The sequence below is a fragment of the Dipodomys spectabilis genome, unplaced genomic scaffold (assembly GCF_019054845.1).
Source record: "Dipodomys spectabilis isolate Male_0828 unplaced genomic scaffold, ASM1905484v1 ptg000360l, whole genome shotgun sequence".
Classification (NCBI taxonomy): domain Eukaryota; kingdom Metazoa; phylum Chordata; class Mammalia; order Rodentia; family Heteromyidae; genus Dipodomys; species Dipodomys spectabilis.
The window spans coordinates 4,463,287-4,488,887 of NW_024871037.1; the positions used below are offsets into that span (position 1 = coordinate 4,463,287).

General features: G+C 45.0%; 1 protein-coding gene across 1 annotated transcript in view; it reads left to right on the plus strand.

Moving 5' to 3' along the window:
• The first annotated feature begins 2,404 nt into the window (after positions 1-2,404).
• Positions 2,405-25,601, plus strand: part of Acp3 (acid phosphatase 3) — a 30,963-nt gene continuing 7,766 nt past the window's right edge. Inside the window, exons 1-10 of the mRNA XM_042665918.1 lie at positions 2,405-2,524; positions 7,791-7,886; positions 10,040-10,126; positions 10,818-10,970; positions 11,674-11,772; positions 14,193-14,285; positions 15,884-16,016; positions 18,262-18,344; positions 19,686-19,789; positions 22,233-22,402. Of these exons, the coding sequence (XP_042521852.1) occupies positions 2,405-2,524; positions 7,791-7,886; positions 10,040-10,126; positions 10,818-10,970; positions 11,674-11,772; positions 14,193-14,285; positions 15,884-16,016; positions 18,262-18,344; positions 19,686-19,789; positions 22,233-22,402 (1,138 nt within the window). The remainder of the gene's footprint in view (positions 2,525-7,790; positions 7,887-10,039; positions 10,127-10,817; positions 10,971-11,673; positions 11,773-14,192; positions 14,286-15,883; positions 16,017-18,261; positions 18,345-19,685; positions 19,790-22,232; positions 22,403-25,601) is intronic.

The following is a 25,601-nucleotide window of genomic DNA, read 5'->3' on the forward strand; positions in this document are numbered from 1 at the left end:
TTCACGCTAATTTCTCCATGCCAAAAGCACCACGGGTCTCCCACACACTACATTCCAGGGCATTCCATGACCACACAACAATGGGAGGATGTGGGGATGGGTGTGTGTCATCACCCTCCCTACACGCCGTGTGGGAAAAACCCACTGTTCCTCCTCCACGTTGCAGGTGGGGACGTCAGAACAGACGGCTTTTCCTCCTCCCACTCCTACAGACTCCCAAGAATCCGTGTCATCTTAGCCTATGGGATGGGACTGCCAGGAAGGGGATGGATGGAAAGCTAGAACTTCTCCCAGATGGTCTTCATCCACGCCCCACCCTCACCCCTCGTGAGAGGCAGGGGCGCAGCTCACCCCGAATGAAAGGCTGATGGGTCCAACCAGGTGACTAGGCTTGTGTGTTGAAACAATGTCAGGTCTGGAATGGAACTTCAAACTTGATGTTGAGATGCTGCAAGGGTTCCCCAAATGTCTTCAGGGGTGACTTAAAATAAAACTTGTCAACAGACTTACTTTTTTTTAAGGTTGGTTTGGGCTTGGTCTTTTGGGGTTGGGGTGTGTGTGTGTGTGTGTGTGTGTGTGTGTGTGTGTGTGTTGGTACTGGGGGGTTTTGAACTTAGGGCCTTGCATGCTTGCCTGGCTTTTGACATTTGAGGCCACACAGCTCTCCTTCCAGCATTTTTGTCTGTTAATTGGGGCTGAGAACATGGCTCAGTGTTAGAGTGCTCGCCTAGCACACATGAAGCCGTGGAGTCGATTCCTCAGTCCCACATACACAGAAAAAGCCGGAAGTGGCACTGTGGCTCAAGTGGTAGGGTGCTAGCCTTGAGCACAGAGCAGCTCAGGGACAGTGCCCAGACCCTGAGTTCAAGCCCCTAGACTGGCAAAAATTAAAATAAAGAATTTCATGGGCTTTTCATCCCAGGCTGGCTTTGAACTGCCATCCTCAGATCTCAGCTTCCTGAGTAGCCAGGAGGACAGGTGTGAGCCACTACAGATGGTGTTTTTGTTCATTTAAAAACAAAACCAGGACTGGGAAGGTGGCTCAGTGGTAGAGTGCTTGCCTTGCATGCATGAGGCCCTGGGTTCGATTCCTCAGCACCACATAAGCAAAAAGAAAAAAAGCCGGAAGTGGTGCTGTGGCTCAAGTGGTAGAGCGCTAGCCTTGAGCTGAAGAGCTGAGGGACAGCGCCCAGGCTCAGAGTTCAGGCCCCACGACCGGACCCAAAAAAACAAAAACAAAAACAAAAACAGGGGCTGGAAAGGTGGCTCAGTGGTAGAGCGCTTGCCTTGCATGCTCGAGGCCCTGGTTTCGATTCCTCAGCACCACATAAGCAAAAAGAAAAAAGCCGGAAGTGGCGCTGTGGCTCAGGTGGTAGAGTGCTAACTTTGAGCTGAAGAGCTGAGGGACAGTGCCCAGACCCAGACCGGATCCAAAAAAAACCCCCAAAACAAAACAAAACCAAAAACAAACAAACAAACCACTTCTATTGGCTATGTGAGAGCTTACAAAGTCCAAATACCATGTATGGTAGGAAAAGAGGCCATCGTGACTTCCAGACTTTTCTTGCTTACAGTTGTAGGATCAATATATAGTATATATTATATAATATATTATATAATTATATAGTAATATATAGTATATATTAGTATATATCATTAATATGTTATAATATATAACAATATTATATATTATCACTATATGTTATTATATATAGTATATTATATTACATATATGTTATATTAATTGATTATATTATTTATAGTATATTATATAGTATATTATAGTATATTATGATATAGTATATAATGATATTTGCTTGTTCATATTATGTATTATTTATAGTATAAGTATATTAATTAATACAACTACTACATTAATATGTATAATCATAAATATATAATATATAACTAAATTTTATTTTTTTATGTATTACTGGCCTAAACCTTCTAAAGCCAGGCTAGCTAGTATTTCTTTTCTTAAGTGACCCCCCACACACATCCAACACAGTATCACAACATTCCCCCCCCCCCAAAAAAAAAAAGAAAAAAGAAAAAAAAAGTTGCAAGATACACTGAACATCAAAGAAACACAGGCTCTCTGAAGGTGAGCCTTCAGTTCACAGCCTGGCCTGACCTCCTCCCCCCCTAACCCCCGCAGGGAGGCCTCTGTGGGAGATTGGGACACCCTTGAATTCAGAAATATTTGGACGCGATTTGCATGTCAAGCCCTACCTCCAACTTCCTGAAATTTTTTTTTCTTTACTGTTTATGAAGGTGGCTCCTCCCCCTATCTGTCAATCCCTTGATTAAATAGCTTCTCTTCCCAGTGAGTTCCCAAGCTGTACTCTCTTGACTCCTGCCATCAACAGGTTGGTTGGTTGTTTTTTTTTTCCACCCCCCCAACATGAGATCTACCTTCCCGGGCAGGACCCCGACAGCCCAGCACCCCGGCTTTCTGCTTCTTCTGCTCTCTCTCTGGCTACACTCAGGTGCTGTAGGCAAAGAGCTGAAGTGTGCAACGCTGGTGAGTACACTTTTCTCCTGGCTTTTCCTTCAGAAACCCTGGTACCCAGCAGAGTCATTGTTTTCTTTTCCCTCCCTGTGTCATCTCGGATAGAGCCAGCTTCAGACCACTCCGTGAATAATCAAGTTTCACAAGTTCCTCTTCATGAAGACAGAACATGTCTTGACCAGAAAAAAAAAAAAAGTTGTGCTGATTTTTTTTTCTTCTTCTCCATTTGCTTTTTGCCTACATTGTTGGTTATTGGCTTTAGGACTCTCGAACTCTGATTCCTTTCTGACCAGTCACACCTTCGGTCCAACCAGTCCACACACGACACCGGCCACAGCAGGTGCTGTTTATATAGTAAGAGATAACCTGGTTTCGTAGCATTTAATGATTATTTGTTTGCAAACCAAGAAAACTGTGTCTCTCTTTCTCTCTCTCTTTTTTTAAATTAAATAGCTCCTTCTGCTTACATTGGTCTGAAAATAGGAACACCTACTGGGTAAACAGTCTTTGTAACATCAAAGAGAAATTAATCTCCAGGGTTTTAGAACAATTTCCTGAAGTATAGATCTAGTGGATCCTAAAATGCAGGTTTTTTTCCCCTACGTTGTTTCTGTGTCTTATTTTGTTGTTGTTGTTGTTTTTCTTTTGCAGTTTTATCAACTTCGTGGGTAGGCAAAATGCTACGTGTTCATTTCTGCCTACAGGACAGTTTGTCTGTGTCTTATTTTATTCCCCTGTTTCCTTCTCTCTCTGCTCCTCTTTTCTTTCTCTTGCTTTCTTGCATTTATACATAGATAACCCGATCTGGCAAAAATGGACTGATACGTTTTCTTTCTGTACGAATACCCAAACTATTTTTATAGTTTGGAGGAAGGTTGTTATTATTATTATTTTAGTTTAGATATGAAACTTAAACATGGAGTCTTCTCTAAGTACCGTGTATTCAGGGCTTCCGTCTCTACTGTCTACAAAACAGATGATAACCATATGTTTATGTAAATCACGGTTCTTGGCCTAGTATATCTTGACCAAGTCAGGCGTCAACAACACTAGAGTCAAAAACCCAGAGAACTGTACTCTGTTAAAAGGAAACTACCAGTTCGTTCTTTGTGTTGTTGTGTGTGCTGGTCGGGGAGTTTGAACTCAAGAGACTGAATTGTTGTTTTTCTCTGAGCTTTTAGCACTCTTACCACTTGAGCCACAGCTCCACTTCCAGCTTTTGGTGATTCACTGGAGGTAAGAGTCTCATGGGGTTTTTGGCCTATGCTGGTTTGACCCTGAATCCTCAGACCTCAGCCTCCCAAGTAGATCGGATTACAGACGTGAGCCCCAAATGTGTGGCTATACCAATTAACTCTCAAATGGAGACTACAAGTTAATACTTCCCTCAGGTAAACCCATATACCAAGATAGCACTCTCCTGGAACTAAAAACAAACAAGCAAACAAATATTACATGAAGGGAATGTAAGCTGATTCCTATCATGGCTTGTTCCCTTTAATGGTAAATAAAGGGAAAATTAACCCTTAACAAAACAACTTTGCCCTATTGACTTAAGCCAAAAAAAAAATCACTCTCTTCTTTTTATTGGTTATAGAGACTATGTAACTACAAATGATTAAGCTGTATACTCTGGATCATCCTTAGAAAATTATCATGAAAGGGCTGGGAAGGTGGCTTGCCTTGCATGCCTGAGGCCCTGGGTTCGATTCCTCAGCACCACATAAGCAAAAAGAAAAAAGCCAGAAGTAGCGCTATGGCTCAAGAGGTAGAGCGCTAGCCTTGAGCTGAAGAGCTGAGGGACAGCGCCCAGGCCCAGAGTTCAGGCCCCACAACTGGACCCCCCCCCAAAAAAAAAAAAAAAGAAAGAAAGAAAGAAAATTATCAGGAAAGCCAGAATGAAAGTGCTAGTGTTTAAGTTGGGCACTGGGGGCTCACATTTGTATTACTAGCTACTCAGGAGGCTGAGATCTGAGGATCGCGGTTCAAAGCCAGCCCGGGGGCAGGAATGTCTATGAGACTCATCTGCAATGAACCACTTAGAAAACCAGAATTGGCGTTGTGGCTCAAGTGGTAGAGCGCTGGCCTTGAGCTGAAGAACGTTCGTTCAAGACCCATGACCACCACCACCAACAACAAAAAAAAGAGTACAAACACAAGAATCAGACCACATGAGCTTGAATGCCAGCTCAATCCCTCATGAGCTGTGTGATTTTAGGTAATTTAGCCCTTTCTGTGCCCCCAATATCTTCATCAGCAAAATGGGGATAATAGCACCTCAAGGACTCGTTGTAAGGCTTCAGTTGATACGTAAAAGTTTTAATAAGCCTATTTGGTAAATGCCTCAATGGTTGTTAGCTATTATTAATGTTGCATGTACACACAATTTCTCTGCATGGGTCTTAACAATGTTCACATAAGCAGTTCATTAAGATGCCAAGCATTTTTCTAATTATTCTCAAAAAGATAAAGTATGTCTTTTAAAAAGTTTCATCAGTTTTATTCTCAGCTTTGAGTCTCTGGCCTGATCAAATACATGATCAAAAATGTGATTCTAGAGCTGGGTGCCAGTAGCCCACACTTGTCATCCTAGCTACTCAGGAGGCTGAGATCTGAGGATCACAGTTCAAAGCCAGCCTGGGGCAGGAAAAGTCTATGAGACTCTTAGCTCCAAATGAACCACCAGAAAACCAGAAGTGGTGCTGTGGCTCAAGTGGTAGAGCGCTCACCTTGAGCTGAAGAGCTGAGGGACAGCGCCCAGGCCCAGAGTTCAAGGCCCAAGACTGGCACATGTGTGCGCGCGCTCTCTCTCTCTCTCTCTTTCTCTCTCTAATGTGTTTCTGAGAGTCACACAGTATGTTCAGATTTTCCTTGACTTACCACTCCATTGACTTCCTTTAAGACTTTTGTCTGGAAGAAGCTACTGCCCTTTTGTTTGCTTTTGTTGTTGTTTTTTTTTTTTTTGAGTCTGGTCATGGCTATCCCTCAGCTCTTCAGCTCAAGGCTAGCGCTCTACCACTTGAGCCACAGCGTCACTTCCGGTTTTTTTCTTTTTGCTTATGTGGTGCTGAGGAATCGAACCCAGGGCCTCCGGCATGCAAGGCAAGCGCTCAACCACTGAGCCCACCTTTCCAGCTCTGCTTTTATTTTCATTGTTCAGATTTGAACAACATTTATCTACAGGCACAAAACTTCTTAAGACCTACAAAATCTTTGTTTCTTTCACTTCTATTAAAGTAGCATTGCAACGATAGCTAACAGGTTATGAACAACCACCAGATGCCAGGCACTTAATTTTTTTCTTCTTTTTTGAGTTTCCCAAGCCTCCCTCAAGGCATACTAAGCTAATATAAGCTCAGTATTGCATATGAGTTAAAAAAAATAAATAAAAGCTGAAGCTTACCTTTAGTGGACCAGAGACTCAAGATGTAATTGTGATAACGGCATATCAAGAGCTTCCGGCCTGGCACAGGTGTAGTCCCAGTTATTCCAGAGATCTGGAGGATGACAGTTCAAAGTCAAACCATCAGAAAGCTGGGCTGGAGGCATATCTCCAGTGGTAGAGCACCAAGGAGGAGGAGAAGGAGGAAGAAGAAGAAGTTTGGGCTGAAATGATAAGTGGTGTCTATGTAGATGAATTCTACTCCCAAGGAGTAGCCTGCTGTGAAAGGAATCAGTGTAAAGACACATCTTGCACTCCTCAAGATTAATAAACCTTTATCCAGGGCCCAGGAGGAAGAAGAGGCCTGTAGGAAATGGAAATGCTCTGCAACGCACACACACAGGCAGCAAAGGCGTGGCGGGCTTTCCAGTTTTCAGGTCACATTTCAAATTCCTGCTTTGACAAATAGCCAGTCACTAGGTCACCCTGGGAGAATGACTTAGACATTCCCCGACTCAGACAAACATTTGCCTTATCCTGGAAAGGCAGTAATTCTACTAAGTGGCTTTTTTTTTTTTTTTTTTTCATTTTCCTGTGCACATAAAGTGTCAGTAGGAGAGTCGACTACAGGTTAGATAGAAGCATGCCAACAGTTAAACACACACACACACACACACACACACACACACACTAAAACAATAGTACTGGGGTTTGAACTCAGAGCTCCACACTTGCTCAGATGTTACTCTACCACTTGAGCCATACTCCCAAACTTGCCTTTTGATGATGATGACTATTATTATTATTGGTCAGTTGTGGGGCTTGAACTCTGGGTCTGGGCGCGGCCCCTCTTCAGCTCAAGGCGAGCCACAGCACCACTTCCGCTTTTCTGGTTGGTGGTTTACTGGAGTGAAGAATCTCATGGACTTTCCTCCCCAGGTTGGCTTTGAACTGTGAACCTCATATCTCAGCCTACTGAGTAGCTAGGATGACAGGCGTGAGCCACTGGCACCCGGCTTGATAATTTGGGGGGGGGGGGGAATGGCATAAATGTTTCTGGCTAGGTTGGCCTCCAACTGGGATCTTTCAGATTTCAGCCTCTTGAGTAGTTAGAATGACAGACATTAAGTCATCAGTGCCCGGCTACATTCTGTATGTAAAAAATCAAAGAAGTAATGCATCTAAATGGCCAAATAGCTCAAGATCAAGAGCAAACGTGGCCTCCTTAGCTGAGTAAGTGATAAAAGAGCAGAGCCCCAGAATATCATCATGAGGACTTGGATATACTTTCTCTCTCTGACCTGTATTTAGATGTAATTGTACTCGGCTACGATCCAGTCGGTTTGACGTGTTTCTCTGGGAGGCGTTGAGACATGTTGTGAGCTCTTTGGATGGGATAGCCCATAGAAACACAAATAAACCATCTCTCTTGGGGAGGAGGGGGAGGTGTGCCAGTTTGTACACATTTGATAGACTTGATAAAGATGACTGAATGAGTCCGGGCACAGGTGGGTCACGCCTATCATCCTAGCTACTCAGGAGGCTGAGATCTGAGGATCACGGTTCAAAGCCAGACCGGGCCAGGAAAGTGTGAGACTCTGATCTCCAATAAACCACCAGAAAACCAGAAGTGGTGCTGTGGCTCAAGTGGTAGAGTGCTTACCTTGAGCTGAAGAGCTCAGGGACAGCGCCCAGACTCAGAGTTCAAGACCCATAACCGACCAAAAGAAAAAAACCCTCTACAATGGGGTTTGTGTGTGTGTGTGTTGTGTGTGTGTGTGTGTGTATGTATCTATGTATAGATACATACACACATATATGTGTGTATATACATACATGCATACACATATGTGTGTATACACATATAGAGAGACACATATATTTTTCCCCCTTTAGGTGTTTCGGCATGGAGACCGAAGTCCCATTGAAACATTTCCCAATGACCCGATTATGGAGTCCTCTTGGCCACAAGGATTTGGCCAGCTCACCCAGGTTGGTTGGTTGGTTGGTTGGTTGGAGTTTTCAGCCCCAGATGCGAAGGGGTATGTGGAAGCTTCTCGGTTGGTCAGTTCATTCTCCGTGCAGCCAAAGGCTGGAGAGCACTGTCTTTAAATGGACCCTTAGCCCTCATGGAGAAGAGCCAAGGGATGTATTCGAGGGCCACCTCTGTCCCTTCATAGCCTACCATCTTCTAGCTCTTTAAAGAAGAGATGGGGCTGGGTGTTGGTGGCTCATCCTAGTTACTCAAGGAGGCTGCGATCTGAGGATCGTGGTTCAAATCCAGCCCAGACAGGAAAAGTCCGTGAGACTCTTTATCTCCAAGGAACCACTCAGAAAACCAGAAGTGGTGTGATGGCTCAAGTGGTAGAGCGCTTGCCTTGAGCTGAAGAGCTGAGGGACAGCGCCCAGGCCCAGAGTTCAATCCCCATGTATCCTTCCTAGGATCTGTGGTCCCAGTTTCCCCTGGCTTGTGCTTTATCCAGTGATACCCAAAGTTTCTTCCAGCGTATGGGAGCTGGGGCTCTTCCGGGAAACTTTAGACTAACCACAAGATTCCCATAATGTACTTGTTTCTCAAGCTCCCACATGCAAACATATCACTTGGGTGTCTCACTCAAATATAGATTGGGGCCAGGCATGGGAGCTGGGGTGCCAAGAAATCAGGAGGCCAACATCTGAGGATCGCGGGTTTGAAAGCCAACCAGGGTGGGGACATCCATGAGACTCATCTCCAATCCATCACCAGGGAGCCAGAAGTGGAGCTGTGGTTCAAGTGATAGAGCACCACAGCCTTGAGCAAAAAAAAAAAAAAAGGGGCTGGGAAGGTGGCTCAGTGGTAGAGCGCTTGTCTTGCATGCATGAGGCCCTGGGTTCGATTCCTCAGCACCACATAAGTAGAAAAAGAAAAGCCAGAAGTGGCGCTGTGGCTCAAGTGGTAGAGCGCTAGCCTTGAGCTGAAGAGCTGAAGGACAGTGCCCAGGCCTAGAGTTCAGGCCTTATCACTGGACCAAAAAGAAAAAAAAAAGCTAAGAGACAGCATCCATGCCCTGAGTTTGAGTTCCCCATAACTGGTACACACACACACACACACACACACACACACACACACACACACACACACACACACAGAGCAGATTCTAAGGCACAAGGCTGATTTGTGGTAAGCTGAGATTCTGTATATTTAGCACACTTCCAGACAATGACAATGGTACCAGTATGTGGACCACTTGTGTGTGTGTGTGTGTGTGTGTGTGTGTGTGTGTGTGTGTGTATGTGTGGTAGTACTGGAGTTTGAACTCAGGTTCCCATACTTCCTAGGAAGGTACTCTACCATTAGAGCCATACCCCAAGCCCCCCCCCCCCACTTTTTTTTTTTTCTCTAGCTATTTTCCTATATATAGATCTTCTACTTTTTCTCCAGGATAGGCCCCAGATAGGCAAGCCTCTGAACCTCTGACTCTAGCTGTACTGCCATTACAGGTGTGTATCACCACCCGGGATGTTTGTTGGCACAGAAGCTTGCTAACTTTTTTTGGCTTTTTGTCTTTGTTTTGGCCTGGGCAGCTGGCCAAAACTGTGACCCTTCAGCTCTCGGTCCCCTTCAGTAGCTAGAATTACAGGTGTATATAGCATACCCTGCCCTAGAGACAGTAACAGGTATCTGGAGGTCAAATTCCTATCCTCAGCCTGGGTGTTTTCTTTTTCTTTTTCTTTTTTTTTTTTTTTTGTCTGTTGTGGGCCTGGGCACTGTCCCTCAGCTCTTCAGCTTAAGGCAAGCACTCTACCACTTGAGCCACAGCACCACTTCCAGTTTTCTGGTGGTTCATTGGAGATCAGAGTCTTATGGACTTTCCTTCCCTGGGCTGGCTTTAAATTGTGATCCTCAGATCTCAGCCTCCTGAGTAGCTAGGATGACAGGTGTGAACCACAAGCACCTGGCTGGGTGCTTTCAAATCATGGTAATGATGAGTGGGGGAAATCTCTCCAGCACCCAAATCTCCACACGTGCTCACTGGTTAGCAGCATGACTTCACAGCTGTCAGGAATGCAGATTCCTGGGCTCTGTCCTGTACACAGTGCGTCAGAAATGTATGTTGTTGCTTTTATTTTTATTTTGTTGTGTTTTTCCCTCCTCCCCCTTATAGCTTGGCATGGAGCAGCATTATGAACTTGGCCAGTATATAAAGAAAAGATACAGAAAGCTCTTGAATGAGTCCTATAATCGTGAACAGGCAAGTTGAGGGAGTCCACTCTTAAAATAATGAAAATAATATGTGGGGGGGAAAAAGGTTTTCCTGTTTTTTTTGTTTTGGAAAGGGAGGGGGAACTTGTATAAGTCAAAGCTTTCATTTACACATGAGATCGTTTATAAGATTGTTTATAGATTTTTGTTTATAGGATTAGGGTTTTTTTTCCCTCTTAAATTTTTTTTGTCAGTTATGGGACTTGAACTCAGGGCCTGGGCGCTGTTCCTCAGCTCTTCAGCTCAAGGCAAGCACTCTACCACTTGAGCCACAGTGCCACTTCCAGCTTTTTCTGCTTATGTGGTGCTAAGGACCTCATGCATGCAAGGCAAGCACTATACCACTGAGCCACCTTCCCAGCCCCTCCCTCTTAAACATCTGTAGGAATATAACTTCAAATCTCTATGGATGCCTGTGTAGATACTTCGGCTTGGCAAGTAGCCACTTCATTGTCAGTGCCATTTTGTCAATCCATATTGGCCTACCAGGCTGCCCTGTCCTATGATAGGATCATAATATGATATATATCATGATTGGTTACGATGACCATGCTACACCGAGTCTGCTTATATATTTCGATGCAGATACTCAGCTCTTTCTCTCCCATACACGACAGAAAGAAAACCTGGAATTCTACTAACGAGGCTTCTGCTTTCATTTTTTTCCCCCCACATGCTAGGTGTATATTCGAAGCACAGATGTGGACCGGACTCTGATGAGTGCCATGACAAACCTCGCAGCCCTGTTTCCTCCGGAGGGAACCAGCATCTGGAATCCCACCCTCCTCTGGCAGCCTATCCCCGTGCATACCGTGTCTCTGTCTGAAGATCGGGTTGGTATATTCTGGGAGATGCCATGGGTTGGGAGGAGGAGGGAAGATTCCCGGGGAGAAGGAAGACTGTCTGTCTGCTCAGGACCTGTGGCTGTACCAATCTCCACATGCGCCTGGGTAGTGTTGCTTTAAATTTTGTTTTATTAGCCAGGTGCCGGTGGCTCACGCCTGTCATCCTAGCTGCTCAGGAGGCTGAGATCTGAGGATCTCGGTTCAAAGCCAGCCAGGACAGGAAAGTCCGTGAGATTCTTAGCTCCAATAAACTACTAGAAAACTAGAAGTGGTGCTGTGGCTCAAGTGGTAGAGCACTCACCTTGAGCTGAAAAGCTCAGGGACAGTGCCCAGGCCCTGAGTTCAAGCCCCACGACCAACCAAAAAAAAAAAAAAATGTTTTTAAGAGGGAAAAAAAAAACAATCCTATAAAAACCAGAAACTGTATCTACCAACAGTGTGTTCCTATTTAGGCACATTTATGAAAGTTGGGAAAATTAAAAAAAAAGTTCTACAGGTCAAGGTATATATCCACTAGTTTAAGACCCACAGGCCATTTGAACTTGTTCCCTCCAACTTTAAACTTTCCACGCAGCTCGAAGCACATTTGGATCTTTTAGACCTAATGAGGTTTGAAATTTTGGCATCGTTTCTTTGGCAAACATCTCCGGCTAGCTAAGCCTTTGGTGATCTGACTTCTTCTGTTTTTCAGCTGCTCTACCTGCCCTTAAGGAACTGCCCCCGTTTCCAAGAACTTGAGAGTGAGACTTTGAAATCGGAGGAATTCCAGAAAAGACTTCACCCATACAAGGTTAAAAGTGGCATCATCTTGTGGGGGTGCTAGCCTCTGAGGGCCAAAGCAAACGATGAATGTTTGATTCTTGGAAGGGCACCCTGAGCCAGGCTTCAGTGGTTCATGCCTGTAATCCCAGCTACTTGGCAGGCTGAGATCTCAAGATCACAGAGGGCTACTTGAAATACTACTTTTCTATGTGTGTTTTACTCCTCCCTCCCCCCAAAAAACAGTATATTTTTCCTTACTTTCTATTACCTTTTTTTTGGGAGGGGAGGGTCGGTTGTGGGGCTTGAACTCTGGACCTGGGCGCTGTCCCTCAGCTCTTCAGCTCAAGGCAAGTGCTCTACCACTTGAGCCACAGCGCCATTTCCAGTTTTCTGGTGGTTTATTGGAGGTAAGTGTCTCACAGACTTTCCTGCCTGGGCTGGCTTTGAACTGTGATCCTCAGATCTCAGCCTCCTGAGTAGCTAGCATGACAGGCATGAACCACCAGCACCTGCTTTCTTGTAATTATCTTAAAGATGAGCTTGGGACTTTAGTCATGTATCTACTTTTTTTTTTTAATGAGTTTAGGCTATATTTACAATGATATGCCTCTGGCTTTCTTACATTTGCACACCTCATTTTTTTTGGGGGGGGGGTCTACTCGTGGGGCCTGAACTCTGGGCCTGGGTGCTGTCCCTCAGCCCTTCAGCTCAAGGCTAGTGCTCTACGACTTGAGCCACAGCGCCACTTCCGGCTTTTTGCTTATGTGGTGCCGAGGAATCGAACCCAGGGCCTCATGCATGCTATTTGCATTGGCCAGCACAGATAGCACCATGCTGTCACTACCCGGTGCTGTAACAATGTTACACTGTCACAATGTGGTGATGCTACATGGTTGAGATGCTACAATGTTGTGACGTTTCAATGTCATTTGTTACAATGTTGCAGGATTACAATGTCAGTATCCCTTTTGGGCTTCCTTGCCTTGTCTTTGATTTTCCTGGGGTTTTTTGTTTGTTTGTTTGTTTGTTTCCTCTCCCAATTACATGTGTTGGCTTTTGAACTAGAATAGATATATTTTTGTTTTCCTTCCTTCCATCTTTCCTTCCTTCCCTCCCTCCCTTTCTTCCTTCTTTCTTTTTTTGTGAGCCAGTACAGGAATTTGAACTCAGGGCCTAGACCTTGTTTCTTAAGTTTTTTCACTCAAGGCTGGCACTCTATCATTAGAGCCATGGTTCTACTTTGGAAGCTTTGCTGGTTAATTAGAGTTAAAAAAAAAAAAAAGATCTCATGGGCTGGGAAGGTAGCTCAGTGGTAGAGTGCTTGCCTTGCACGCATAAGGCCCTGGGTTCAATTCCTCAGCACCACATAAGCAGAAAAAGCCGGAGGTGGCGCTGTGGCTCATGTGGTAGGGTGCTAGCATTGAGCTGAAGAGCTGAGGGACAGTGCCCAGGCCCAGAGTTCAGGCCCCACCTCTGACAAAAAGCAAACAAACAAACAAACAAAAAAATCTCATGGAGGGCTGGGAAGGTGGCTTAATGGTAGAGTGCTTGCCTCACCTACATGAAGCCCTGGGTTCGATTCCTCAGTACTACATACACAGAAAAAGCCAGAAGTGGTGCCATGGCTTAAGTGGTAGTGTGCTAACCTTGAGCCAAAAGAAGCTCAGAGCCAGTGCCCAGGCCCTGAGTTCAAGCCCCAGGACTAGCAGAAAATAAAAAATCCACTTGAAAAGTTTAGTGCAATTCTTCCAGGAAGTTACCTCACCCTAGAGCTCTTGTGGTTTTTTTTTTTTGTTTTTTTTTGTTTTTTGAGGGGAAGGGGGTCTTTAACCATTATTATAAAGCAAGGAATTTTATGGAAACCTGTCAAGGTTAGAACTAGCACAACTACTTTTCTGGGGGGAAAAATATATGTATATGTATATATGCAGCAGACAAATTCTATCCTTCCAAAAGACCCCAGAAATCACTGCTGATCTCATCAGTCAGATAACTAAGCACGGGTCTCAGCAACCCAAGAATGATCCAAGCGCAAGCCAGGTGTGGTGGTGGCTGAAGCCTGTAATTGTAGCTAGGTAGAGAGGGAGATCACTGTTGGCTAGACTCCATCTCGTCTAATGTCTGGGCATAATGGCCTACCTACCTGTTATCCCAGCGAGGGGAGAAGTTCAATGGGGAAGACTCACAACCCAGGCTGGCCTGGGCATAAGACAAAATGTGATACTAACCAATGCACAAAAAAAGGGCAAGGGGGGTGGAATTGGTAGGGTGTCTCACATGGTAGAGAGGGATAGGAAGTCAGTGTCTATCGGCTGTTTCTCCATACTTACCAGACAGGAGACATCAGGGCCCTGTTGAGGTTACTATCTGCAGATTTCTAGGATGAATCCAAACATGTGAAAAGACCAGAAACTGGTGTCATGAGTGTCTTTTTTTTTTTTTGGTTAGGACTTTATCGAAACTTTGCCATCGCTGTCAGGATTCCACGGACGAGACCTCTTTGGGATTTGGAGCAAAGTCTATGACCCTTTATATTGTGAGGTAAAAAAAAAAGAAAAGAAAGAAGAAAGGAAACCATGGTTAATTTGCAACCTGATGTAATGATACATGCCCATTTGCCTATACTTCTTTGGATGGAGAACTATAATTCTCATCTTGAAAATGTTGACTTTTCTCCACTGTTGACATTTTCATCCTTTTAGAGAATGGTAAACAAAAGCTGCCCTTTTCCCCCACACATTGTCACTCATTATCTGGCAGAGATTGAAAATGCTGTGTGCTTGCCTTGCATGCATGAGGCCCTGGGTTCAATTCCTCAGCACTACATAAGCAGAAAAAGCCAGAAGTGGGGGCTGTGGCTCTAGTGGTAGAGTGCTAGCCTTGAGCTGAAGAGCTAAAGGACAGCACCCAGGCCCAGAGTTCAGGCCCACAATTAACAAAAAAGAAAGAAAGAAAAGAAAAGAAGGAAGGAAGGAAAGAAGGAAGGAAGGGAGTTGAGCCCTGATCATGAGGGTTGTTTGTTTGTTTGTTTGTTTGTTTAATTGTGCTAGTACTGGGGCTTGAATTTAAGGAAGAGGCACTTTTGTGCTGAAGGCTGATGCTCTAGCACTTCAACCACAACTCTACTTCCTTTTTATTTCTGATTAATTGGGAGATCAAAGTCTCATGGACTTTTCCTGCCTGGCCTGGTTTTGAACCTTGATCTTCCAATCTCAACCTCTTGAGTAGTTAGGATTACAGATGTGAGCCTGTGGGGCCTGGCTGAAAATGTTAATGAAAGAGAAAGACAGACAGGCAGACACAAAAGCAGACAGAGACAGGCAGAGAGCAAATGCTATATAACATTATACAGAGAAGTAAATTACCCAATTTCTAGAACTAGAGCTATAGAAATAAACCAGCCAACTGTAAGACAAGTCGTCAGACGTGTCAGAGCAGGAAAGACCTGTGCTGTGTGACATGACGTATTTGAAAGGATCTGTTGGATAAATGACTGCTGTTTCTCTTACGACTATAAGGTAATTTCCATTCAACAGACTCCATCTCCTGGCTAAAGGAGTCATTGCTAGTCTGCTCTTCCCAGCCAATTCACTAAATCCTTAGGGCAAGTTTCTGACCACCCAGCTGCTTTGTTCCCACTTTGGATTTTTTTTCCTTCCCTTTTGTGTTGTGGCTTGAATTCAGGACATAATCCCTTAGCCTTTTTGCAAGGCTAGCACTCTTACTATGTGAGACACACCTCTGCTTCTGTTTTTTTGTTTGTTTGTTTGTTTTTGTTTTTTTGGTGGTTAACTAGAGATAAGAGTCTCATGGATATTTCTGCCCGGGCTGGCTTTGAACCTCGATTCTCAGATCTCAGCCTCCTTGAGTAACTAGGATGACAGGCATGAGCCACTGGCGCTCAGATTCCCTTTCTTCCTGACTGCAGAGTTTGGCTTGGGGATTGTTGGTCTTGCTTGCCGTAGGTATTAAACCTAGGGCCTGAAGCATGCTAAGAGTTCACAGTCTCTCACTGAACTCTACTCAGTTTCTTGAGGTATCTTCCCACAAGTCTTTCATTGATTTCTTTTGTTGTGCTTTTTACACACACACACACACACACACACATACACACACACTTTTTTTCCCCTCTGCTGCAGGGTGTCCACAATTTTACGTTACCTTCCTGGGCCACAGAGGATACCATGACTAAGCTGAAAGAATTATCAGAATTATCTCTCCTGTCTCTCTACGGAATTCACAAGCAGAAGGAGAAATCGAGACTCCAGGGAGGTAAGTATTTCCTTTTTCTTTTTGGCAACACCCAGTATTTGAAGCTTGCTCAGCTTGTTTTTTCAGCTGGTGCTCTATCACTTGAGCCATGCATCCAGTCTATTCTTTGGTCTTTGGCTATTTTGGGGGTCCTGCTGACTTTCTTCTGCCTAGGATGAGTTGGAACTGTGATTTCCCCCAGATCTTAGCTTCCTAAGTAGCTAGGATTACAGGTGTGAGTCACAAATGCATGACTAATATAAATGTATGACATGCTTGTGTGTGTGTGTGTGTGTGTGTGTGTGTGTGTGTGTGTGTGTGTGTGTGCACATGAGGAGAGTGGTATTTGGTTTTGTGGTTGGATGATCAGGTTCTGAATCCTAGTGAATAATCTAAGACATGCTTGAACTCAGGGCCTGGGGACTGTCCCTGAGCTTCTTTAGATCAAGGCTAGCACTCTACCTCTTGAGCCTCAGCACCACTTCAGGGTTTTTCTGTGCATGCAAGGCAAGCACTCTACCACTGAGCCACCTTCCCAGCCAATATGTGTATTCTAAAGAAGAGGCTTAAAGAACGCAGCATCTAGTACAGCACACAAGTCAAACATTGCTGTGTTACTATAATCATTCTTTTATCTCCTCTGGGCCTTGGTCTTCCCCATGCTGGCTCAGAGCTGAGTGAGCATTTCCTTCTCTTCCATATGAACATCACTGCCTACCCTAGAATTCAGGCGAGGGGTCCGAGCCCCAGGAAAATGAAGCCACTGTGTCTGAAAGATTACAGAGTGAATTTCCAAGTGGCTGGTTTGACCAAAGTAGTTTCCTTTCCTGAAACCCTGGCTGGTGGTCATTATTCAAGCTAGCAGAACATATTTTGTAGGTTAATTATGCACCACAATTTAGCATGTATTTCAATTGGCAAGCTTATGACAAATGTTTCCACTAGTGTTGAGTTTTTTGTTTTTTTTCTTGGTCAGTTGTAGGGCTTGAACTCTGGGCCTGGGAGCTGTCCCTCAGCTCTTCAGTTCAAGCTAACACTCTACCACTTGAGCTACAGCACCATTTCTGGTTTTCTGGGAGTTCATTAGAGATAAGAGTCTCAGGGACTTTCTTGCCCAAGCTAGCTAGCTTTGAACCACGATCCTCAGATCTCAGCCTCCTGAGTAGCTAGGATGACAGACTTTCTTGCCCAAGCTAGCTTTGAACCACGATCCTCAGATCTCAGCCTCCTGAGTAGCTAGGATGACAGGCATGAGCCGCCGGTGCCTGGCAGTGTGGAGATTTTTTTTTTTGGGTCCGGTTGTGGGGCCTGAACTCTGGGCCTGGGCTCTGTCCCTTAGCTCTTCAGCTCAAGGCTAGTGCTCTACCACTTGAGCCACAGCACTACTTCCGGCTTTTTTTTTCTTTTTGCTTATGTGGTGCTGAGGAATCGAACCCAGGGCCTCTGGAATGCAAGGCAAGCACTCTACCACTGAGCCACTTCCCAGCCCAGTGTGGCGATTTTTAATCGATGATGTTCTCCTTTAACTTGGCCTCTTTGTGTGCACGCATGTATGTTCCAGTCCTGAGGCTTGACCTCAGGGCCTTCTATTCTTTTGGATTGTTGTTGTTGTTTTGCTCATGACTGGCACTCTACCACTCAAGCTACACCTTTACTTCTGGCTTTTTGCTGGCTAATTCGAGATAAGAGTCTCTGCATACGCTTGTTCAAGCTACCTCCAAACTAAGAACTGTCAGATCTCAGCTCCTGAGTAGCTAGGATTAAAAGCATGGGCTGCTGGCACCCAGCACACTTGGGACACGTGGTAGCACGTGACACCTTTTCATCACACTGGCAGATACGGGCAGGAAGATGCTCAGTCCTCACAATCAGCCTAAGTGGAATAGAATAAAGAGTCCAGAACCAGGCAGGTTACAGCTAGAGCCTGAGCCCTACAAGGCCAGCTGACAGGACAGATCATGACACCAAATGGGAATTGAGTCCAAATATAATCAACATAGCTATTAAAACTGATGCTAGGGGGGCTGGGAAGGTGGCTTGGTAGAGCGTTTGCCTAGCATGCATGAAGCCCTGGGTTTGATTCTGCATATACCATATATACAAAAAAAAAGCCAGAAGTGGTGCTATGGCTCAAGTGGTAGAGTGCTCTTGCCTGAAGCTGAAGAGCTGAGAGACAATGCCCAGGCCCAGAGTTCAAACCCCACGATCGACAAATATATATATTTCTGATTGGTTCAGCTCCCTGGTTTTATCTACCTCCTTCAAGGTGTCCTGGTCAAGGAGATCCTCAAGCACCTGAAGAGTGCAACTCAGACAGAAAAATACAGGAAACTTGTTATGTATTCTGCGGTAAGTCTGGCTTGTTTTCATCTGTTCAAGCATCCATTTGTTCAAGCCCATAGTCTTTAGGAGGGCAACACCCCATCGATTCAGTGTGTGTGTGTGTGTGTGTGTGTGTCTGTGTGTGTGTGTCTGTGTGTGTGTGCATGTGTGTGTCTGTGTGTGTGTGCTGGTCTTGGGTTTTGAACCTCAGGGCCTGGGTGCTGTCCTGGAGCTTTTGTGCTCAAGGCTAGCACTCTACCACTTGACCCACAGTGCCACTTGCAGCTTCTGTTTATTTATTTATTTTGGTGGTTAAATGGAGATGAGAGTCTCATGGACTTTTCCTGACTGGGCTGGCTTTGAACCATGATCCTCAGATCTCAGCCTCCTGAGTTGCCAGGATGACAGGTGTGAGCTGTCAACACCCAGCTTCTACTTTGTCCCTTTTCTTCTCAGATTGGCTCATGTTCTTTTGCACTATATGTACATTGCCACATGGTTTAGGCAGCCAAATGTTGGCCCTATTTTATATAAGACGTGGGCGATGAGTCTTACCTACAATTAGATAGCTCACTTGTGTCCAAAGAGGAACTGAAAACCAACCCCCCACCCCCTGGCTTCTGTCCACTGTCAGGCAAACACTTTATTTATATGAATTACGCTACACTCTTTACTTCCTTCTATCTAAACTTCCCTAAACATGTACGGCCCTCCTACGCTCTTACAGGACTTTAAAACCTAAGCTGAGCGTGGCAGCATACCTCTGTAATCCCAGCTATACAGCAGTTGAAGATAAGGAGGGCTATGTCCAAAACTGGACGTAGGCCAAAAAGCAGAGACAGTACCTGAAAACTAAACTAAAAGCAAAAAGAGGCCGGAGTTGGGGGGGAGGAGATGTGTGGTTTCAATGGTGGAGTACTAACACAAATCCCTGAGTTCAAACCTCAATACTGCACTTCCCTCCTCCCACCAAAAATTTTTTAAATGACCTTAATCTTCAGAAAAATATAATTTAGCACTAATATATTCCAAATCACCTTAAAACTTTAATGAAAAACAATAAAAATTAGCAAAGACAGAGATTCACCTTACTGAGATAAGGCAGGAGAGTTAAATTCAGAAGACTCGATTCAAGTTCATTCTATGTAGGATTAAATGACATTCAGTTAACTGGGTCCTGTAACTTCATCACCTGGAAATAATCCATATACAGATCTGTATAGCACACAGTAGTGTTGCTCACTACACTCCCTTACATATTAAGCCACTGGGAATTTACTTGAAGGTCTGGGGGAGAGGGGGTGTACTGCATCCAGTATGAGCCAGAGGTGACCTTTGACACATGATTTCCCTTTGGAATCCCCATAGCATGACACTACTGTCAGTGGCCTACAGATGGCACTAGATGTCTACAACGGCATCCTTCCTCCCTATGCTGCCTGCCACTTGATGGAATTGTACCAGGAGAAGGGGTAAGCAGCTCACCAGAGCATGCTGGTTGGCTTCAGGGGTTTTTGCATCTGTCTGTCTGTCTGTCTGTCTGTCTGTCTGTCTGTCTGTCCGTCTGTCTTCAGTTTAATACTCAGAAGGAAGAAGGACAGTAACAGGATCTTTGCCCCTTTCTTCTTTGTCTTCATTGAAGTCCTTTATGGGGCTTTTGGATGTGTAAGTCACCTCATTCAGGCACTATAGAGGAAAAGGTGTGAAGAAAGCATTCTCAGTGATTTAAAAAAAAAAAAAAAAAACATTAAAAAAAAATAAAATGATGCCGGGCACCGGTGGCTCACGGCTGTCATCCTAGCTACTCAAGAGGCTGAGATCTGAGGATCGTTGTTCAAAGCCAGCCTGGGCAAGGAAAGTCAGAGATAAACCACCAGAAAACTAGAACTGGCACTGTGGCTCAAGTGGTAGAGTGCTCGCCTTGAGCTGAAGAGCTGAGGGACAGCACCTAGGCCCGGAGTTCAAGCCCCACCATCGACAAAAAAAAAAGTCAAAAGTTGTCTAGTGCCCCAATTTACTCCCAACTAAGTGGCTCCCAGAACATGGTAGTCTCTAGGTGTGAACACATCAGGAACGAGCAATAGTGCATGCAAGTGTCTCGTGATATACCCCCACCAATGTTGACATCCAACATTCTTTCATGTTCTCTGTCTCTGCCTGATTCTTGGAACAATTATAATATGGACTTTATAGGATGAGTTTGGTAGCATTCCTTCCCTTTTTATTTCATGAAAGAATCTGGGAGATACTTATATTTTTTTTTCTTCAAAAGACTGATAAGAGTTTAGCAACAAATCCATTCAGTCCTGGGGTTTTGTTTGTTTGTTTGTTTGGGACATAATTACTGCTTCAGTCATTGCTTTTATGGGTCTGTCCAAGTGGTTCATAGCCTCTTGGTTCCATTTTGGTAATGATGGAGAGGAAATATTGTCTAAGGCATTGCAAGCAGGTATGAAGAAGTGTATAAGGAATCTCAAAGAACATCGTGGCTCAACAGGGAGATAAGAGGAAAAGGAAGCAATAGGTTTATTTGAGTTAATCTATAACATATGCACTTCTAATTATACTAAGAGGCCTTAGTACAATTATTACAAACTAAAAGAAAAAAATGTTAATGGCAGAAAGTAAAGCAGACTTTGTGGTGGGGAATGGGTATCGGAGGGAAGGAGGAAGGCAAATGGAAAGAGTGAAGAAGGATACCTATGGCCATAGGTGTTTATTTACATATGCTTAATAATATGTATTACTGTACTGAATATGCAAATTGATGTGTATTAAATATGAAAATTGTGCTATTTTTATTTTCATATATGAAAACGATGCAAGCTGTTGAAATTGTTTTAGAGGGGGAGAAGGGCTGAATGAGAATGATAGAGGTGGGGCTGGGAAGATGGCTCAGCCATAGAGTGCTTGCCTTGCATGCCTGAGGCCCTTGGTTCGATTCCTCAGCACCACATAAGCAAAAAAAAAAAAAAAAAAGCCAGAAGTGGGGCTGAGGCTCAAGTGGTAGAGTACTGGTCTACAGTTGAAGAGTTGGGGGACAGAGCCCAGGCCCAGAGTTCAGGCCCCACCATCGAAAAAAAAAAAAATAGAGAGAGGGGCTTGGAAGGTGGCTCAGTGGTGGAGCGCTTGCCTTGCATGCCTGAGGCCCTGGGTTCGATTCCTCAGCACCACATAAGCAAAAAGAAAAAAGCCGGAAGTGGCGCTGTGACTCAAGTGGTAGAGCGCTAGCCTTGAGCTGAAGAGCTGAGGGACAGCGCCCAGGCCCAGACTTCAGGCCCCATGACCGGACCCAAAAAAAAAAAAAAAAAAGAGAGAGAGAATGATAGAGGTGGTGAGTTTGATCAGGAGATACTATATATGTCATGGGGAATACTCTTCTACAATTAACATGAGTTTTTTTTTGTTGGTTGTGGGGCTTGAACTCTGGGCGTGGGCACTGTCCCTAGCTCAAGGCAAGTGCTCTACCACTTGAGCCACAGCACCACTTCTTCTTTTCTGGTGGTTTATGGAGATAAGAGTCTCATGGACCTTCCTGCTCAGGCTGGCGTTGAACTGCAATCCTCAGATCTCAGCCTCCTGAGTAGCTAGGATGACAGGCGTGAGCCACCAGCGCCCAGCCTCATATGCTTTTTTGTTTTTTAGACTCATCAAAGTCACATCCAACCAGTCTTACTAACCATCTTATTTCAGTTTCTTCTCTGATCAAGGGCCTCTGTCCCCACCTGCAATGTCCCTCACAAATCTCCCCCACCAGCTCTATTCTGCCTCAGTCTCCCTAAATCTCCCAGCTAAATTGTCCACAATCTCTCTTTGATCCCACCGCTCCTCCCATGGACACGTGACACAGCCCAGGTAGGAGTCTGATACCACAACACTCACAAGCTCCCCTCTCCTCCGCCTCCCCCTTGGCAGAGAGTACTTCGTGGAGATGTATTACCGGAATGAGACGCACCGTGAGCCCTACCCCCTCACGCTGCCCGGCTGCACCCACAGCTGTCCCCTGGAGAAGGTTGTAGAGCTGCTCGCGCCTGTGATTCCCCAAGACTGGTCCACAGAGTGTATGACCACAAGCAACCACCAAGGTACTGAAGACCGAAGGGGTTGAGTACATACTTTGGCCCCGATCCTCAGCTTAGAAGGAGATGGGTTTAGTGGTGGTGGTGGTGGGGGTGACGATCATATATTTCAGGGACCTCCTCACCCCTCAAATTATAAGCGATTCCTCTCTCTTTAGCCCCTGCCTCTACCTGTCATAAACCTCAGCCTGGGTTTTCGTGGTCACTGTTAATATAAAAAACAGTTATCAGTACCCAGGTAGAATCAAGGCTAAGACATCGGGGCAAAGTTCATGGTTCCTGCTGTGAGCTAGGTGATTGGTCACACAGGATTCTATTGTTTAAGGCCTGGGGGGGGGGAGAGGGTGGAGTTGCTTGAATGAGATTGAGATGAGGCTAGGCTGGTAGAGGTTGAAGAGGAGCAGATTTCAGGCAACACCCACAAGGTTAGATGAGAGACCACAGTGAACTCTTGTAAGCCTAAGCTCAATAGCAAAAGGGTCAACCTATCAGCCCTTGCCTTGTCTGAAGGAAAAGCAAACAGGTAAGATACACAGGAGTTTTCTGCCCTGGGAACCTGGTTCTCGGGTTTGACATTTGTGTTGGCACATTCCAGGTAAGCAGAACTTGAAGGGAGAGAGAGAGATGGAGGGAGGGAGGAAGGAGGGGGAGAGAGAAAGAGAGAGAGAGAGAGAGAGAGAGAGAGAGAGCGCCTTTCAGTGGTGTCCTTTGTGTGTACCTTTGGAGGAACCCAAAATGGAGTTTCCCAGAGAGCTTTGCTGTGTGTCAGACTTACACACAGCAGCTCTTGAAACACAGGCATCGCCGTAAATAGATGAAATCTGAAAGGAAGGATTAAACTAGTGGAAAGAGGTGGACGAGGCATCTCTTGAAGTTCCAATGCCAGGAGATATTCTGGATTCTAAAGAATCCATTCAAGAGAGGACATCATGCCACATACCACCACCACCACCGCCACCGCCAACCTGTGGGAATGTTGAGGGTGGAGGGTGTGAGATCTGTTCAGAGAACAAAAAAGGCTTTGATTCTGGTGAATTCAGAAACCCCTAATCAAAACTCACAGGTCTGCTGAAACTGCTCACTGTGTAAGAAGAACTCAGTGTTCCGATAACACGGCAGATCTTGCTACCCAGCCAGGTGAACCCATCTAGAGAAACCGGGCTATTATTTCCAATTACGGATAACGCTGAGACAGTTTCCAGTGGATGCCTGAATCTAGCGCAAAACCCATTCCCTCTCTCCTGGTTAGTCACCAGAAGACTGACCGACACAAGACACGGACTGAATGATAAGGTCGCTTCCTGGGGTTCTCTTTCCTGTGTACGATGTTTGTCATCATTGGGGCCACTTGTAATCTTGCTCTAGCAGTGGGCCGAATGTAAATAACAACTTCTGAGAAGAGTGTGTGTGTTTCTATTTAATTGGAATAAAATTCCTGCAGGTGGATAGAAGGAGTGCTCTTTAAAAAAATACATAATATGTATATATAGGGATATATACATATATAGATATAGATCTTTGTTCTAATGTATCAGGAAGGAATATCTGAACTTAAATTGACTTGACCGGCTTAAATGCACATTTTAAAATCCAGACTTCATTCCCTGACATCAAAGCTAAGCTGCAGATGGCTAATTTTTCTGCTTCTTATTACTCTGGTTGCTGTGGGAACAAGAGTTACCCGGATTTGGAAGGGAGGAAGGAAGGCGGGACATTCTGCAAAGGCTTTCTGTAACAGGAAATAGTGCCCTTATGCAAACTCCAGCTGGACAAATGTTCCTAAGGGTGTACTACCTTATCCCATGTCCCAGTGACTTGAAACTGGGAATGGAGTGGAGGGAGTGACTAAGCAGAAAATCAGGCTTCAAAGCAATTCCTGCAGGTTGCATTCAAGGGGCCATTTCTGATAAGATAACATGATCAGTTCTATAAAAAGCAAGGCCTTATCTATTCCCCCATACCTCGGAGAGCCTAGGCCAGCTGTCAGGTGGCGCACCACAAATATTTGTTTAATTCATGTGTACTTAAGTTACCTTTCCTCCCTGAACCTACTCTTTATGTCTTTTTGTTGTTGTTTGTTGTTGGTCATGGCGCCTGAACTCAGGGCCCCTGGCACTGTCCCTTAGCTCTTCAGCTCAAGGTGAGCGCTCTACCACTTGAGCCACAGCGCCACTGCTGGCTTTTTCTGCTTATGGGGTGCTGAGGAATCGAACCCAGGGCCTCATGCATGCCAAGCAAGCATTCTACCACTGAGCCACCTTCCCAACCCCTTTATAACTTGATTAGCAGCAATACCACATCACCTGGGAGTCATATTTACTCCATTCTCTCCTTTGTCCCTCCATGATTCACCTCCTCTTGCTAAATCTACTCATAGTGGCTTTACAGAAGTCTTTTTTCTCAAAACAAAATGTCAGCCAAGGCACTGGTGGCTCATACCTGTATCCTAACTACTAAGGAGGCTGAGTTCAGAGGATCGTGATTTGAAGCCAGCCTGGGTAGGAAAGTCTGTGAGACCCATTGTCTCCAGTTAACTAGCCAAAAAAAGCCAAAAGTGGAGGTGTGGCTAAGTGCTCAAGCAAAAAAAGTCAAGTAAGAGCAAGAGGTCCTGAGTTAAGCCCCAATCTCTCTCTCTCTCTCTCTCTCTCTCTCTCTCTCACACACACACACACACACACACACACACACACACACACACATACACACACACATACACAGAGCATTCTCACACACACACAGAGCACACACGCACCAGTATCAGCAAGTCCATATCTAAATAGTACAAATCAAGCATTGTTGATGTTTAGACTCAGCTTACCAGCCCACCACTGATTTTAGCTCAGAGGACGTTTAAAAGCCTAGGCCACAAGGCCATGAGTTCTTCATTTGAACTTCTTTAAGGGAAAGAGACTGGACCTGTTCCGTACTGTCTACGTAGAGATGCGGGAGGCAGCAGGTGAAAATCGCCTGAAGGCAGATTGTCACTCAGTGTTGGGAAGTGACTGTCGCACTGGGAACTTCGCCTTGGATACTACAGAGCGAGTGAACCATGGAAGTTGGGGCCGAGTGATTTCTTACGAAGGCCCCCAGTTAGAAAATAAAACTCCAAGAGGCCCAGATACATTTGAGAAATATCTCCGACTTGAGAAATGTAATATTATTATTATTTAAGTGGAATACAGTAGGTATTGGTGGCTGACGCCTG